Below are 18,856 nucleotides of genomic sequence, written 5' to 3' on the forward strand. Positions count from 1 at the left end.
ACACCTACATTTCCAATAACAACGTACCTAATGTTTCGTCCACTCCCATAGTGCCCTTGACTGCTGTCATTATAGATTTCCCTTCCTTCATTGCATTTTCTTCCAACAAGCTGATGCAGCATTCGCTACGCTTGGATTATAACGAGTATAATAATCGATGCTTGCGAGTGCGCGCACCCCAGATATGGGCAGGCCACGGAGACGGCGAGGTCACCCAGCCGTCACGCGCCGGTTGCCATGCCAATCGTTGCCTTCGGGGCTCCCGACGCTGCCTCGTTATTAGTCGATGTTGTCACGTGAGGATATGTCAAGTGTTTGCTCTTTGTTTACCTCCCTCAAGGGCTAGCCTTCCTCGGCACCCATTCCTGGGAAAGAAGATACTTTAAATATTGCCCCTCACAAGACCTGATAGTGGGTGTGTGGGAGGGGTCATAATAATTCATCAAATCAGAAAGAGTGTCGTTAATACTGTGGAATTAATTGTTTATTAATGATGTTTTTTAAAGCAATGGAGTGCAATACTTGGCTGCAACCAGTAGAGGCGCTGTTGTTGATTCAATCTCAACCTGACACCAGTTGCTATTTGTCACAAAGCATTTCATATTATTTTATGTTAGGATTAGGATTAAGAAGGATTATTCTCAAAATGAAAATATCTCTGCGGGGAAAATGCACAATTTGCTTAGTCTTTTCTGCCGAATCAGATATAAAATCGGTTAAAAAGGTTCAAATAGGTTCATTGTCAAATGGCATAATAATGTGATTGTTACTCACATTAAGATGATGATGATAATACAGCAATATAATTATATTCAATAAAATAAGTAGCTGTTTTTCTCGTCTTAATAATAATATTATGAATAACCAAATCCATGTCTAAATAATTACCGGAAAATGAATCTCATAAGCGAAGGAATAAAAGGTAATTCATCAATTAGAGTTCAATATTAACAGTTATTAATAATAATTAATAATTCTGTAGGCTTTTCCAAAAAGGGGTGCTTTCACATGAAGATCCAATCAGGAAATAAAAATGTAAATATTGATAAGATACATAGTTAATGCTGTGACTGGAACCTTTATTATCATAACCTCATATATGATGTATTGCAGTGCAATATGTATTTTTAGAATTAAAAAAACTGTGTACATATTTAATGAACCGTTCTTGTAATATACAATCATGATATAATTACTTATAATAATAATTATTGACTTATGCCTTTAAATATGTTCAACAGTGTCCTTATTGATGATCTTATATTAGCAGTGAATGGTTTCTTCTGATCCATTGTGGTGTGTATCAGTGACGCCTGTGTCTTTAAGAGAGAAAGTACAATGTTTAATGTGGTGGTGGTGGCGGCGGTAGTGGGAGTGTGGGGGGGGGGTGTGATTCAGTGAGAGAGGACGTGTGAATTTATCAACATTTGTGCTTCCTTTGCGAGCTGTGTGCTGAGCCTCCGTGCACCGGCATGCACCCTCTCCCAAGGCTTCTCCTCCTCCTCCTCTTCTTCCTCCTCTCATTCTCACTCTCTATCACTCTCTCTCCCTCCCTCCCCCTCCCACCCGACTGCTCCCTCTCTCACACACACACATGCACAAACACACACGTGCCGGCAGCCACACACACACACACACACACACACACGCTCAGTTGCCGTCGGGAGCGCCCGCCGCTGGACTGCGGCCATCTCGCCAAAGGGGAGGAAGGTAGTCCGAGCGAGGGCTAAGGGACAAAAGGGAAGGAAGCGGGAGTAGGAGCAGGGAGCAGGGAACAGGAACGGGAGACCGGCGCCAGGAAAAGGAGCGACCTTTACGTGGAGGAGGGAGGAGGAGGAGGACAGAGGAAGGGAAACAAGATCACTGTCACGGCTGCAGCGCTCCTTGACGCAGCATGGGCAATGCACCATCCCAAGGCATGTCAATCCTTCTCCTTCTCCTTATACTATACTATTCTCTGTGTGCGTGTGTGTGTGTGTGTGTGTGTGTGTGTGTAGAGAGAGCGAGAGAAACCAACCTGCTGACTGTCACACTCCGCCGTGCAAGATGGGGGTTGGGCCGTGCCGGAGGAGAGTGATGCTGGATGCTCCATGTCAGGTGTTGCGCGTGAAGACGGGAACCCCCGCTGAGGGTTAGAGGTGCTTGGGTATGCGTGTGTGTGTGTACTGGATGCACAGGAACCATGAGTGAAGCAGGTGGAGGTAGTGGGGTGTGTATGTGCAGGTGTGTCACACCGGAGGTTGTGATGTGAAGGACATTCAGTGGAACGGATGTACTATAATTTCAGGGTGTGATGAGAGGAAGGGGGCGGGATAGGTCAACATCCTGATACTACGGTACTGCTACTTTTACCTTTTTGTCCTTTTACTTTTGGCCAAATACTCAGTGGGTGTTCCAGTAAGAACGCCGAGTGGAGGTCTGAGTATTTTCTCTTACCTCCCTGAAGGTTGCTGTATGTGGTTAGCTAGTGAGACCGGACGAGATCTGCTCGGGTTCTTACCACAAAACTGTGCACTAGTAGCGATAACGTCGCCATGACTTGACTTATGATGACTTTTAGGTAAAGTCATCACTGTTCACTATATTAGTGGTCCTCTGTATGCCCTCCCAAGAAGGTCTGCGACTATAACGATTTACCGATGGCCCGGGGCAAGTTAAAACAAAATTCGGGCAAATCCAATCGGTGATATTCCCGATATTCCATGCACTTTGGCATGCCATACTTCCAAGAGTTTTTTTTTTTTGCGGTTCTTGTTGGGTGTTGGTCTAAACACGGACTGCGTAATTCCGATGGTAATTTGCAAACCAATATTGCAAATCTTGAAATGGACCAATCAGAATCGTTTATTTAAACCGCGGTCCGCATTCTACCCACACATGTTCTTGTTCGCGATCGACCAATCAGCGATCGTTTGACTGCGAAAACATCTATCATGGCGTCCCCGCCAACATGGTCTAATTCTTCAACAACTTCTAAAGGAAAAACACCAAAAACTGATATCATTATGGCAGTTTTTTCATTTTACATGGGGCAAGTAGTTCTCACCTTAAGGATTCCCCACAGGCAAGTCATTTTTGTTTTTAAATGTACAGAGCCCTGTCTGCGCTTCTGCGCTTCTGCGCTTCTTGGACATAAAAATTCTAGTGAATTCGACTTGCGGTTCTTAGTTGGACGTCAATAATCCGCTACCCCTTTATAAGGACATTGGTGATAAATGCATCAAGGGGTGTGCTCTGTCTGGGGGGGCGTTAAAGTAAAGAACAACACCTCGGCGTGCTGAGATGAAGCCACTTCTCTTTGCACTCGGACGTCATTTGGGGGGGGACTGTGTGGAAAGCTGGAGCTGGCAGCCCGAGGGAGGAGATGATAGATGGAGGAAGAACTGAAAGGAAGTTTACAAGAACCCAAAAATAAGAAAAGCTGGAAGTGGTGAGCGGTGTAGTGACGCTGAGGGCCTCGTTTGTGGAGACATAATTCTCTCCCCGGAGAGCAAGTGTTGCTCAAATGAGGTCATTCTTTTGGAAGCGTGGAAGCGCTCAAAGGCCCTAAAATCTTTTGATTCTAGCCTCAGCGGGAAGCACCTTTTGGCTTATTCTCATTCATGCAGGAAGTATCTCAGGTGATGGTAGAGTTTGGACTATTTGGACCTTTTGCATGTCTGTGATGATGTGATTTCACGCTTTATTGCGTTAAATCCTTGGGTACATCACAACGCATTTAGCTCATGGTTGCAGTGAGCTTTATTTGGAAATATTAAGCTAATTCGATCAAACAGTAATGTCCGGCTCTGTTGATCCGTAGTGGAATCGCCACTGGTGGCAATTAAAGACAATTATTTAAGTTAAACGTGGCTAATCCGCATGCACAACAGTGGCTTGTGAGCCAGCCGATGGAAGCGGCGGTGTAAGCCCATTAGACTTCACACTACGAGGCTCAACCGCAGGAATAGCTTAAGCCGAGTCGAGCATTAAAGCCAGCGTCGGCGCATACTTACCATGAAGACGCCATTGTCCACAGGCGACTGATCCCGCTAACCTTCCTCGTTCATCTTCCTTGGAATCTCTCTATCCTATCCCACACTGACGCTTTCACATGCCTGTTTTGGCGGCTGCATACTGATGTGTTGCTACGCTGCATAGCATACGTCACTTTGATGTACCGTATTTCCTCAAATAACAGCCTCAACTCTTATAAATGCCATGCCTAAGTTGAACCGCCTGCCCAATAGAAGCCTTTCTTTCCCCTCTCCACTTCACCAACGCAATAACAGGTGATGCTATTAAACAATAATAATAATAAATGCCTTACCTCTCATAAACACCTGCTCAAATAAATGTGTTCTTGCATCTCCCATGAAAGAAATAGCATAACTATGTATGTACCTTTTACTATGTACCTTCTACAATCACATCTGATGCCTTCAATGTGTCATGGCAGTAAATACCTTACCTCTCATAAATGTCTTCCCCAATAGATGCCTATTCAGAATTCAGAAAAAAAACAATAAGAGGTTGTGGTACTGAGTATTAGTTTTGCTCCAGTATGTCATCGGATACCGCAACTGTGTCGTGGTAAGAAACACCTTACCTCTTATTATCGCCCGTCCAAAATATATGCCTCTCTCATGAAAAACAATAACAAATAATACATGGTGCCACTCTAAGTTGATATTACCTTTACCCGGACATCTGATACCGCCAATGTGCCATGGCAGTAGGTGCCTTACCCCTCATAAATAAATGCCTTCCTTTTCCCTCCCTATTTCCCCAACACAATAACAAGTGGTTTCATTCAGTATTGCCGTACTACGTATGTATTGATATACTATGATACTATCTGAGGCCTCCAATGTGTTATTAAATGCCTTACCCCACATAATCGCCTGCCAATTTTGATGCCCCCTTCAAGAATACCAATAACAACAGTGCCACTCGGAGGTTATAATTACTGTACCATGACATCTAATAACACCCCGCTCATGTGTTGTTCCAATAAACGCCTTACTCCTCATTAATGCCTGACTAAATAAACATTGCTGGCCAATATACCAGTGTACCTACATAAGTTATGATGCAGTTTGGTTCCATAACATATCTTTAATTGAATACCTTGTAAATGTTATTTGTGTTTGTATTTTGTACCCAACTTTATGTGTTTTGCGCCGTCGTGCAATAGCCAAACCAATTAAAAGTTTGCCGTACTCGCCCGCCGATTGCTTAAATGACTCTCATTTGTTGGAATCTAATTATAAATAGAGCGACCTCGCTTGTTTGCAGCCTCGTCAATTAGCCGTCGACAGCGGGACGACAACAGTTTCGCTATGAAGAATAGTTGCAGAACCAGTTGGTTTGCAAAGCGCTTATCTCTCACATTATTATTATTATTATTATTATTATTATTATTATTATTATTATTATGTTAGAGTTTCAGGTAGACGTGCACCCTGTAAGACGCTAGCGTGTTTGTACAATCATTATTGTCGTTATTTCCGCCCGTGCACCTGCTCCTCGTTCCGGCGGGTCCGCGAGCGTCTCACAAAGACCCACAAGTCCCGCCGTGTGATTGGCTGGCGATGATGCAATGTTTCACGGGCATGCGGCGATGACACCTCTCTCTGTTTCTTTTTCAAAATTGACCCTTCTTGGGAGATGGAAGCGGTTCTAAGTAAATCAGTTCAATATTGACACATCAGCAAGGTTCCACTTGTGTGCTTTTTGCTTGGAATTGTGGGAAAACATCTTTTTTTTTTGTTTTTGTTCTGTGCAAATTGGAGGTTTGCTTCACAGTGTCCTTGTCCTGGCGGCCGCCTGTGTCTGCCTGCCTCAATTCCACACCGTACATCTAAAACACTTCATTAAGATACAGTGCCGTGGAATGTCTTATCTTATCAGCGTTTGTGAAATCAAATTTCAGCTTTCTTCTTGAGAGACCTGTCTCTCTCTCTCTCGGAGTACTAAGATCTCAAGGTCGTTAATGATTAACTAGTTTAAATATTACATACATTTATCAAAGATCCCGCGCTGCACCTCCGAGGGGGGTACAAGTCTTGATATACGCGCTCAACTGTCATGACAAGACAAATAATGCATGATTTAGACGCCTTGTCAGGACTAGCATCAACATCACCTCGGCCATTTTTCTTGTTTAGCGTCCTTAAAATGTACAGCGCTGAGTATGTCGTGACAGAAAGCATCATTAAGTTGAAACGCAAAGTCGCAGCAATCTGTTCTGATTCATTACGTTCATATTTGATTGATATTTAATCATTTTTTTCTAGATGGACCTGATCGCTGTAGGAGACAAATTAGCCTTTCAAAAAAAGTTAATTAGACTAAATTTGTAGTTTTGGATTGGGTTAGTTAAGGCAGTCCATCACCTTTCCTCTCATGTTGGGTGGATTTAGCTTTAGCAGTTTATGTCATCATGCCTAATATTGTATGTTTGCACCTTTGGACTGCTTATAACAGTGATTTTCAACCACTGTGCGGCGGGCACATTAGTGTACCTTGAGAAACAGTCAGATGTGCCGTGAGGAATTATCCAATATCACTTTTTATAATTAACATTTATTAATCATTTTTGCAAATATTATGTCAATAGTTTACATGGAACCCAAATATTCCAATTGCATTTGGTATATTTGTTCAAATGGAAAGAATTGAACCGGGATGGAATATTCCTTTAACCAATCCGATTGAGGTATCTTGTAACGGAAAGTTGTCAGGGTGCCTTCTTCTTCCTGGTGTTTTTCTTCTTCTGTTGTTTATTGGCGGTTGGCAAGCAGCTTTCGTGTGCATCTAAACCAGGGGTGGGCAAACTTTTTGACTCGCTTGATATGACAAAATTTACGGGGGGGGGGGGGGGGGGGCAGACTATATATTTTACACGTAACAGTCCACCTGGTATTATTGTATCTGTAAAATTGTCATGCAATCTGCTATTATTATTTATTATTTTATATTTATATTTAAATATTTTAAAAATAATAAAATATTATAATAATTACAATAAAATTTAAATAATAATTATTATATTATTATTATGTCAAATATGCAAATATAACAATAGTATTATATATAATTAATATAACAATTAGCATAATATAATAATTATAATAATCATAATAGTTCTAATAATAATTATAATAATCCAATATTATTATTATTATTATTATTATTATTATTATTATGTGCTTGGGCGGGCCGTATTCAAACACTTGGCGGGCCGGATGTGGCCCCCGGGCCGTAGTTTGCCCACCCCTGATCTAAACCCTTCTATACTTTATTCACAAGTGCAGTTTTATTAAAAAAAGAAAATATATGTGTATATAAAACATGTCCTGAGTTTAATGATAAAATATTAGCAAGATTGAATTTGATCTTTTCCTGTTCCCGGGTGCGTTCTTTCAGCGCATGCTCAGATATGACGCAACACGCAGATCCAGACGTTCTTCACTTTTAAAAATGGAGGCCAGCAATCGGCATTGGACTTCTAAGCAAAGTTTGTTTTTGATTCAAACTAAATTTCAAGACTGGACAGACGAAAAAGTTATTCCAACAAGTGAAAGAAAAACTCGGAAAAAAAGTCGGTATCACGTGATGTTGATGTTTACGTTTTACCGCACATGACCCATTGACTATTCTGGTTGATTTTCATGGCGCATGTAGACAACGCAAATTGGAATATTCCTTTCTATGGATACCATTGTTTCCCGAAAGGTCATTCGGAAAGAGAAAAACTGGTCATGTAAAAACATGGCTACTGTGGAGTGTCTGTGGTGTAAAGACTGGCAGAGCAATGTAATATTGGTCCGTGTGGCAACGCGTGTTCACATGCTTTCGCTCACCTGGTCCATGACTACTTCCTGGCCTTTGTGCTCCCCGCACAAATCGAGCCGAGTAGGGAGATTTGAGTGTTCCCTAAAATGCCTCTGAGAACAAAGAGCGCAGAGGCAAGCGCCACTTTTGGAGGAAATGAGCCTGGCGGGCGCTTTGCGAGGCGCTGGCAGAAGCGGTAATAGTTTTCCTTTTTGCCTCCCAATGCTTCCCTCCTACGTTCTCCCCTTATCAACTCTGATTTTCATTCCCCAGATGCTCTGGCAGGAATACAAAGCAAGCGGCACACAGGCGCTGATGATTCTGGGGCAGATTAGCCTCCTTCTGCTCTTCACCGGATCCAACTTATCACTCGTCCTGTTCTGGATCTGGCCTCGGTCGGACCCGCTGGTTCGCCGTCACCACAGTGTTTTAACCTTCCTCTCCGCGTGACTCCTGCCCTCTCTCGCTTGTCTGGCTTGATTCATCAGACCCGTAACCTGAAATCCCTAGAGTGACGCTGATGAAGTATCGCTTTACAAATTTACCATCCTAGTGTCTGGGTCGCCTCTGGGCCTTTGGAGAGGATTTACGATATCCGCGCTGTCGCCGTCAGCTTTTAAATGTCCGCCATGGCCCTTATTTATGCACAGATCGATACTTGACACATGTGTGTACGCCTTGTCTATGCAGCAAAACGCCAAAGCATTACATGTTTCATTTTAACGTAACTAGCTTCTAATGAGTCGACAGGACTGAATGATCTTATATCGGATATATCGTATAAATGAACCTTTTTGGGTATATTTTTTTGGTTTTGACAAAATCACCAATCGCTAAAAGTGACACATTAGGTGTTTATTAGGTGTTGTTGGTTTAATGAGACGGCCCAATTACATTAAGTGTTTGTTGTTGCTTAGCACAATTACACAAACACTACTTAATAACTCCTCTACACCATTACAGAGCCGTGACAAGGAAAACATACAATTCAGTCTGGTTGCAGGTTTTATTTTATATCTTATTTTTATAATTTTTCTTATTTTATTTTATTATTTTTATTTTTTTAAATTTATATATATATATATATATATATATATTTATAAATATAAATAGTTTTATATCTTATTCATAGGCTTATTCAGTCTTGTTGCAGGTTTTATTTTATTATATTTATTTATTTATATATATAAATATTTATAATATATTATTTTATATCTTATTCATGGGCTTATTCAGTCTTGTTGCAGGTTTTATTATTTTATTTTATTTTATTTTATTTTATTTATATATATATATATATATATATATATATATATATATATATTTATAATAAATATATATTATTTTATATCTTATTCATGGGCTTATTCAGTCTTGTTGCAGGTTTTATTTTATTATTTTTATTTTATATATATATATATATATATATATATATCTTATTCATAGGCTTATTCAGTCTTGTTGCAGGTTTTATTTTATTATATTTATTTATTTATATATATAAATATTTATAATAAATATATATTATTTTATATCTTATTCATGGGCTTATTCAGTCTTGTTGCAGGTTTTTTTTATTTTATTTATATATATATATATATATATATATATATCTTATTCATAGGCTTATTCAGTCTTGTTGCAGGTTTTATTTTATTATATTTTTTATTATATTTATTTATTTATATATATAAATATTTATAATAAATATATATTATTTTATATCTTATTCATGGGCTTATTCAGTCTTGTTGCAGGTTTTTTTTATTTTATTTATATATATATATATATATATATATATATATATATATATATCTTATTCATAGGCTTATTCAGTCTTGTTGCAGGTTTTATTTTATTATATTATTTATTTATATATATAAATATTTATAATAAATATATATTATTTTATATCTTATTCATGGGCTTATTCAGTCTTGTTGCAGGTTTTTTTATTTTATTTATATATATATATATATATATATATATATATATTATTTTATATCTTATTCATGGGCTGCTGTGACATCACGTTCGGTTGCTGTCATCACCGGCTCAAAGTGACAAGGGTATGGGCAGCTGGCGAGTTTGTAGCTAAAACTCAAGTGAAATCAGCAAAAACGCCGCATAACAGCGGCGTTCTTCGAAATAGCGATTTCGGGAAGTGGTTACAAAGATGGGCAGAGGAGGCATCTTCTTCTTCTGACCTCCAGAGCAGCACCCCGCCTGCTCGGAGCATGTGTCCCATTAAATCCAGCCAAAACGGCGAGGTGTTCCGCCTGGAAGCGTGCCCGGCCATGCTCCACAGAGGGCAGGGGAGTGTGGCGAGAACCGGGGCTTCCAGCGGACCCGGAAATAGTGCGTGAAATCCGGCCAAAATGGCAAGCGAACACCATCACCATGGAAACCAAGGGGGGAAATATGACTTTTAATGTGAAAATTAAGCTTTTTTTTGTTATGTTGACCTTAATCACTGAATCCTACAGCGCATGTACTTACATTGTGAAGGTGTTGTTTACATATAGATGTAACGTTTGCAGTACTTCTACTCAACACCCAGTCTAGCTTGACTTGATCTCCAGTGTCAGGGGCGTCATTGCATGCGAAGTCCACGGCCGAGCCCCGACCCGACTGCCACAAACTATCAGGGCAGCGACTATGAAAAGGTCACATCCTTGTTGTTTTCCCACCCCCCCTTGAGATGGACCTGTATCCCTTTCTACTTCATCCAGCGCTTGATGTGTTCCTCGCCTCGCCATCGATCAGCCAGCGGCCCCCGCATCCATCTCCTCCTTCTGATGCATTAATGGGAAAGCGAGGGCTGTAACGCCCCGTGTGTGGCATTGACGTGTTTGAAACACTGCCAGGGTGCAACACCGGAGGAAGACAGGCGGAAGAAATATAGTCCTGCTGAGATGGGAATGATTCCCGTTCAGCGTTGTTGTTATTGCTGCTTGTTAGCTAAGTCATCTTATCCATTGGTTATCCTTTTCAGCAGCCTATATTGTTTGACCTTCTTTAGTCAGTATCGGGAGTCTTATTGAAGTCATGGCTACCAAGGTTCCTGCAAGGGCGTGATGCCGCTGTGATACTCAGCTTCTGGTTTCTTGTTTTTTGGGGTTTTTTTTCTTCTTTTGGTGTTGTATTCAAAGTCCTCTCCCGGCTTGTTAAAGTCAGACATCAGGAGACGACCAATCACAGAATTTTGAGATAATAAGTCAATTTCAATCAGGCGTCCGCCACAATCACTTTCCACGGAACATTGTGTAAGGTGTACGCCGCCTCTCGCCCGAAGACAGCTGGGATAGGCTCCAGCAATCCACTGCGACCCTTGTGAGGATAAGCGGTAGAAAATGAATGAATGAATTGTGTTTGTCGTTGTGTGCATCGTTGCGGCATCCATACTCGCCATCTGCCTCCCGCTTTTTTTTTAGGAACGCTACAATGGCTACTTGGCAAAACTGAGGTCACACCGTTGTTGTGATGCAAGTTAATGATGGAGATACAAACGTAAGATGTTTGTTCTTCTTCTGGTGGATAGAATGAAGCACCCTGTGTGTTTTAACGCTGCCTGACAAGCAGCTCTCTGCGTTAGTGGAGGTGCTTGTTTATGGCTCACGGCGCCGCAAACACACACACGAGATAAACGCCAGTGATGGCCCCCGACGTGCTTCCAGGCGTGGGGGGTTCTTCTGTAAGTGTGGAACGGGAAAAGGCCTGACAGATCCGCGGGTAAAAATAATGAAATAATCCCGGCTCTGGTCTTGAGGCTAATACAGATCTACAGGATGTTTGCTTTTCTTCATTAACCCCTTTGACGGGATAGCTAACTTTGTCGAGCACGTGCTATGTCCTACCCCCCCCCCCCCCCCGACCGCCGTTACTAGGAAACAGGAGGCTGACTGCGCGCGGCCGTGGAAACGTGGCGAGCTGGCGGCGTGTTATTATGTGATGGGGTTAAAAGCCCGGATATAAACGCTTGATATCATATACATTAAACGGGCGGGGCTGCAGACTGGCTTGTTTGTCCAAAACCTCTAATAATTATCACAAACAAAATGGCCACATACTTAGAATGCAACACAGAGCTAGTGGTCTCAATAGTGAGCAGTGACTAGTGACTCAAACAGCAACAATGAAAGCGAGAGGGAGACTGACAAAGTGTGTGATGAAGGAATTTGGAGGTTGTTCAATTGTGAATTGTGATTCAGTAGGACAGCAATGAATGACTTTTCTGGTTGGCTGCTGTTTTTCTAGTCATATTACATGTTGCACTGTTTAGTATTTTTTTTGGGGGGGGGCATTAATTAAATCATATATTTAAAAAGTCTTTATGAAATATCCCATGTTATAACATGGAAACCTGGGGCTTATTGACTTGTGCGGCCTATTTATGTACAGATCCAGCTGAGTAGTGGGCACGCAGGGCTCACAGCTAGGAGACCCGAGTTCAATTCCACTCTCGGCCATCTTTGTGTGGACTTTGGGTGGGTTTTCTCAAGTTACTCCGGTTTCCTCCCACATTCCAAAAACATGCTAGGTTAATTAGCGACTCCAAATTGTCCATAGGTATGAATGTGAGTGTGAATGGTTGTTTGTCTATATGTGCCCTGTGATTGGCTGGCCACCAGTCCAGGGTGTACCCGGCCTCTTGCCCGAAGACAGCTGGAATAGGCTCCAGCACCCCCTGTGAACCTTGTGAGGAAAAGCGGTAGAAAATGAATGAATGAATCAATGCATGGCAGCACGCAGGGCTCACAGCCAGGAGACCTGAGTTCAATTCCACTCTCGGCCATCTCTGTGTGGAGTTTGGGTGGGTTTTCTCCGGGTACTCCGGTTTCCTCCCACATTCCAAAAACATGCTAGGTTAATTAGCGACTCCAAATTGTCCATAGGTATGAATGTGAGTGTGAATGGTTGTTTGTCTATATGTGCCCTGTGATTGGCTGGCCACCAGTCCAGGATGTACCCTGCCTCTCGCCCGAAGACAGCTGGAATAGGCTCCAGCACCCCCTGTGAACCTCGTGAGGAAAAGCGGTAGAAAATGAATGAATGAATGCATGGCAGCACGCAGGGCTCACAGCCAGGAGACCTGAGTTCAATTCCACTCTCGGCCATCTCTGTGTGGAGTTTGGGTGGGTTTTCTCCGGGTACTCCGGTTTCCTCCCACATTCCAAAAACATGCTAGGTTAATTAGCGACTCCAAATTGTCCATAGGTATGAATGTGAGTGTGAATGGTTGTTTGTCTATATGTGCCCTGTGATTGGCTGGCCACCAGTCCAGGGTGTACCCCGCCTCTCGCCCGAAGACAGCTGGAATAGGCTCCAGCATCCACTGCGACCCTCGTGAGGATAAGCGGTAGAAAATTAATGAATTCATGTTTATGTTGTGGTATAGACGCACGATGTACAAGTGGTTAGCATGTTGGCCACACAGACCTGGGTTTGATTCTCTTAATTTCCATGTTCCCCCCGTGCATGCGTGGGTTTTCTCCGGGTATTCCGGTTTCCTCCCACATTCCAAAAACATGCTAGGTTAATTAGCGACTCCAAATTGTCCATAGGTATGAATGTGAGTGTGAATGGTTGTTTGTCTATATGTGCCCTGTGATTGGCTGGCCACCAGTCCAGGGTGTACCGCGCCTCTCCCCACAAACACAGCTGGGATAGGCTCCAGCACCCCCTGCGACCCTCGTGAGGATAAGCGGTAGTGAATGAATGAATGAATTTAGCGGGTTCCGCTTATTGCGCTAATTAATGAATGAAGTTAGCTTTAGCATCACTATAGTTTGTGTGTCAAAACAAATACTGACTCACTATTAGTGCAAGCCAGGGTAAAGCCGATAATAGCGTGTTTTGATGTGAGTGAGTGGCAGGTACAGTGTGTTTTTTTTTTTTTTTTACTTCTTTAGGAAGTGGCCGGGAATGACAACAACTACGGAAAGTTCAGGATAGCTGTCAAGGAAACTTCTTCCTGCACAATGAATTTGAAGCGTAAACATGTCTTAAAGCCACACCCCATCATACTGTAAGTAGCGTCAAGGCTTAAATCGTTGAGGTTGGCGTCCCCTTGAATTAGAAAACATCCCATTCATTCGCCGTGCTGGCGCTAGCTCAATAACACCTGTGGACGTAGCCTTCTCCCTTTTGGGGTCATTGCTCACTGATACAGATAATCACTCGTAAAATGACACATTAAAACCATTCAGGCCGTGTAGTTCCCTAAAAAAAAAACACATTTGCAGTCTCGCACATTGTACTTAACGGTGTCGTAAAGGTGTCCAATTCCACAATACGCTCAAGTCTGTTTCGCTATACACAACAGTTGTCGTAACGGCCATAAAAATAGACTCATTGAGTAGATTAAAAGAAAATAAAGTTGCTTATTAAAGGTTTGTGTTGATCATGAATCTACCAAACAGGGCCAAGAGCTTGCTCTAACAACGTAGTAAATGAGGAAAAAAAGCCTCCAAAATGCTGGAAAATTATGCTTATTGGCTTCCGAGTCCAGCCGCGCTACGGGGAGCGTGTTATCGATCCAAGCCTTTTGTCCCGGCGTCCAGAAGCATCGCACTTCCTCCTGGGCTCGCTCGTTGGCAGATGCTCTCCTGCTTGGCCAGGAAGTTACAGGCCGCAGCTCGCTCCCTCACGTATCGCTGTGCCAAAGGCCGTCACGGTGAAATATCCACATCGACTTTTGCATGGCGGCGAGGAAGCGTCGCTGTACTGTAATGTGAGAGCTTCCAGCGTAACCCCGTCCGCCGTTTTCCCCCCGCCCTCCACATGTTTGCTCATGCAGTCAAACGATGGCGGTGATGTTTGTTTGGTCGTGTCAACTCCAAGCCATAAGGTCCCACGGACGTCGGTGTCGCGTGTGGCCTTTTACGAAACATGTGACACACCTTCCTGACTCGTGTCTCTTCTCCAGGCGTCAATCATCACGTCTTATTGGTTCCTCACCCTCAAGCCGCGCTGACGCCCTGTCACACCGTATCAGTGCCTCAGATATTCATGGCGGGCGCATTGCTCTCCGGTGTTTTTGGTGGCTTTGTGAAAGTGTGGAAAAAATGTTCTCTCCCTTGTTTTGTCTCGGCGATGTGGTCTCTTTGTGGACATTTTACCGTGCTGGCTTAAAACGTCCCGTAATGACAAGTGGCAGTTGGGGAGGCGGACAGCATGAATCACTACGGTGTATTAAAGCAGAAGATAAAAGAGAGATGTGGACTTGTGTGGATTTTACTGGATCCCACAGCAGCAAACCTTTGATTAGCGTCTTCTCAAGGGACAATTCCACAGGAAGTAAATCTGCATATACTGTAGAGTAGTCAGTGTGCAGCTTGTATCATCATCAATTGGTTGTAGACCCTAGTTAGAGCCTCGAAAATATGGCGTTTAAAACTATTAGAGCTCTCTAGACAAGAAATAACACCCCTATAGTCACCTTTCATTAATTTATTTTCTACTGCTTATCCTCACAAGGGTCGCAGGGGGTGCTGGAGCCTATCCCAGCTGTCTTCAGGCGAGAGGCGGCATACACCCCGGGCCGGTGGCCAGCCAATCACAGGGCACATATAGACAAACAACCATTCACACTCACATTTGGATTCGCTGATTAACCTAGCATGTTTTTGGAATGTGGGCGGAAACCGGAGTACCCGGAGAAAACCCACGCATGCACGGACATTGAACTCGGGTCTCCTAGCTGTGAGCCCTGCGCGCTAACCCCTCGTCCACCGTGCAGTGCGATGAAAGATTCCTTATTTATAAATGGAATATTTTACTCGTTAGATATGTATGTAAATATGTCTTTTAACACTATTAGAGCCCCCTAGACATAAAATAACACCCCTATAGTTACTTTTAGACTTGTATTAGTCAATATAATAGAGAAAAAATCATTCATTCATTCATTCATTTTCTACCGCTTTTTCCTCACGAGGGTCGCGGGGGTTGCTGGAGCCTATCCCAGCTGTCTTGGGGCGAGAGGCGGGGTACACCCTGGACTGGTGGCCAGCCAATCACAGGGCACATATAGACAAACAACCATTCACACTCACATTCATACCTATGGACAATTTGGAGTCGCTAATTAACCTAGCATGTTTTTGGAATGTGGTAGGAAACCGGAGTACCCGGAGAAAACCCATGCATGCACGGACATTGAACTCGGGTCTCCTAGCGATGAGCCCTGCGCGCTAACCACTCATCCACCGTCGGATTCCTTATTTCTAAATGGAATATTTTACTAGTTAGATAAGTATGTAAATATGGCTTTTAACACTATTAGAGCCCTCTAGACATAAAATAACACCCCTATAGTTACCTTTGGACTTGTATTAGCCAATATAATAGAGAAAAAATCAGATATATTTTACCTAAATGAGACATACTTTAACATAGTCATGTTGGGAGAGTTTGTTTGTTTGTTATTATTATGATTATTATTATTATTATGTTATTATTGTGTCTCTTGGCCTGGCGCTTGTGTTGCTGAACAATTACTGACACCTAGTGACCAATATAGAGTACTACATTCACCACTTGAATGCATCTTCTTAATGCCTTGTATTTGTATGTTAGTTCATTTAGTTTTTGTTATTGAAAATGCTTATTTTAGGCAAAACATACATAAAACATGCTTAAATATTCATGGGGTAAATTGAGGTTCTTTTTACACTTGATTAGATTCAGTACCTAATGAAGAGTCTGTCCTTTTTATTAGGGGTTGATTGACACTCCAAAGTATCAATCAAACATTGTCAATGAATGGTCGCACTTTAACATGACCGGGATAATCACTCCTTGGTGCCAAGACATCGTTCCCGTTCTCTTATATGATGCTAGGCCGACGTTGATGAGCGGGGTGGGGGGGGGGGTGCCCTCGTTATAGGTTAGCGTCTCCGCAGAGCACGCCGCAGTTGCTTGATTTGTAGTGGCTTTCTGTGTACACTTGAACCCACCAAACACGCCGCATGTAAACAGCTCGTTTTAAAGCGTCTCTTCTCTCGCTGGAATACGAAGGGGATTAATGGCAGCCTTGTTTTTTTTTGCTTCTTAGTGTGACATGTTAAGAACGTCCGAAATAAATCAAACAATAAGCATTAGCTTGTGTGGCATATTTACATGTACACATGTATTTATATGAGGTCTACTTTCTCATGCATTCCAAATCATTCTTAGTAGAGTTCCAAAAGGAAGCACTTTTTTATTATTTTTTTGTATTTATTTTATTTTTTTATATATTTGTAAAATATATAATATATAATCTTTATATATTATAAATATTTTTTTTCATAAAAAATTTATTACATTTTTTTATTTTTTATAATTTTTTTTAATAAAATTTATTTTTATTTTTTGTGTTTTCTATGTTTTTTTTTGAATGATTCAAAGCTGCATGCTAATGAGACCTGCTGCACGTCTTCGAGTTAACGCCAGGAGAAGCGACGCGTGACTTCGTCTTTGTCTCTCGATTCTCACCCTCTCTTTTCCTTGATACGCGTCGTTTCCGTGACATTTGCGCCATGCGTCGCAGCGCTCAAGGCAATCCGATTAATCACAGGGAGTCCAATTGATTTGATTTGTTGTTTGGGATGAAGCCTTAAAACAAAAGAAGGACTCGGTAGAGCTTTGTTATCAATAAGAAAGTAATGACTACCTAAAAAAAATGTGCATGGTGCTGTTTTTTTTTTTTTTTTTTTTTCTTCCCCAGCAGTGAATAGACTCACACTGACCCAACTTTATCGATTTTTTTCTCCCGCAGCTCTGCTTGCGGGTATATCATATCGGAGTTCAAGGCTTTTTGAAACCTGCGGCTTACATAAAAGTGTGAGAAGAAGGTAGCCATTGTTAATATTAAAATAGCCGCTATGGTCTCACTTTACAACAAGGTACACAAAAATAGAGGTTAAGTAGGTTCATTCCTCATTTTGTGTACCTTTTCGTCCCTCCTGTCGTCAGCCCTCACACATTCATCATTTCAAGTTCAGTGAGTGTTTGTTTGTTTTATCTAAACAGCCCCCCCCCCCATTCTGTTACCCCCTGCAAGCTTTCATTGCTGAAGTGTTTATTCCGCTTGCATGACCTTGGAAATAATGTTTTTTAGGGACTTTCTTGCCTTATGGTGTCGTCAGTCTTATTTATAAACATCCTTCAGTGTGTTTTCAAGCTTTGTGGACTGTCTGGCATCCCTCAAGGTTGCAGTGAAAACACTCATTTACTATGTAGACCTGCCATATTTGGTTTGTTTACAGTATGTGCACATTGGGAAATGATGTAGTAAAGGATGCACCTTATTTCAAAGCACATGGTGTTACTGTTTTAGCTCAGCTCGTTATCAAATGCAACAATAATTTGCACTTCCGGGCTGCACGGTGGACGAGTGGTTTGCACACATGCCCCACAGCTAGGAGACCCAAGTTCGATCCCACCTTGAGCCATCTCTGTGTGGAATTTGCATGTTCTCCGTGGATTTCCTCCCACATTCCAAAAACATGCTAGGCTAATTAGCGACTCCAAATTGTCCATAGGTATGAATGTGAGTGTGAATGGTTGTTTGTCTATATGTGCCCTGTGATTGGCTGGCCACCAGTCCAGGGTGTACCCCGCATCTCGCCCGAAGACGGCTGGGATAGGCTCCAGCACCCCCCCCCAACGACCCTTGTGAGGATAAGCGTTAGAAAATGAATGAATGACAGTCTAAAGGTGACTATAGGGGTGTTATTTCATGTCTGGAGGGCTCTAATAGTGTTAAACGCCATATTTTCGAGGCTCAAACTAGGGTCTGGAAGCAATTAACTACGATAAACAAAGCATAATGATGATACAAGTTGTACACTGACTACTCTCCAGCTCCAGGGTCCAGTCAGCCGGGATTGGCTCCCGCGATACTCAGTGGCATAGAAAACAGATGGATGGAGATGCACATTGTATTTATATGACCACCTGCACTTTGAGGTCTACTTTCTCATGCATTCCAAATCATTCTTAGTAAAGTTCCAAAAGGAAGCACTTTTTTTATTATTATTTTTTAAAACTT

General features: G+C 42.1%; 1 protein-coding gene across 2 annotated transcripts in view; it reads left to right on the plus strand.

Moving 5' to 3' along the window:
* The first annotated feature begins 1,395 nt into the window (after positions 1-1,395).
* Positions 1,396-18,856, plus strand: part of srcin1a (SRC kinase signaling inhibitor 1a) — a 103,911-nt gene continuing 86,450 nt past the window's right edge. For both annotated transcript variants that reach the window (XM_078797413.1, XM_078797415.1), the window contains exon 1: positions 1,396-1,916. In XM_078797413.1, the coding sequence (XP_078653539.1) occupies positions 1,895-1,916 (22 nt within the window). In that variant the 5' untranslated portion in view covers positions 1,396-1,894. The remainder of the gene's footprint in view (positions 1,917-18,856) is intronic.

Source organism: Doryrhamphus excisus, linkage group LG16 (assembly GCF_037039965.1).
Source record: "Doryrhamphus excisus strain RoL-2023G ecotype Guam linkage group LG16, RoL_Dexc_Guam_v1.1, whole genome shotgun sequence".
In the NCBI taxonomy this organism is placed as follows: Eukaryota; Metazoa; Chordata; class Actinopteri; order Syngnathiformes; family Syngnathidae; genus Doryrhamphus; species Doryrhamphus excisus.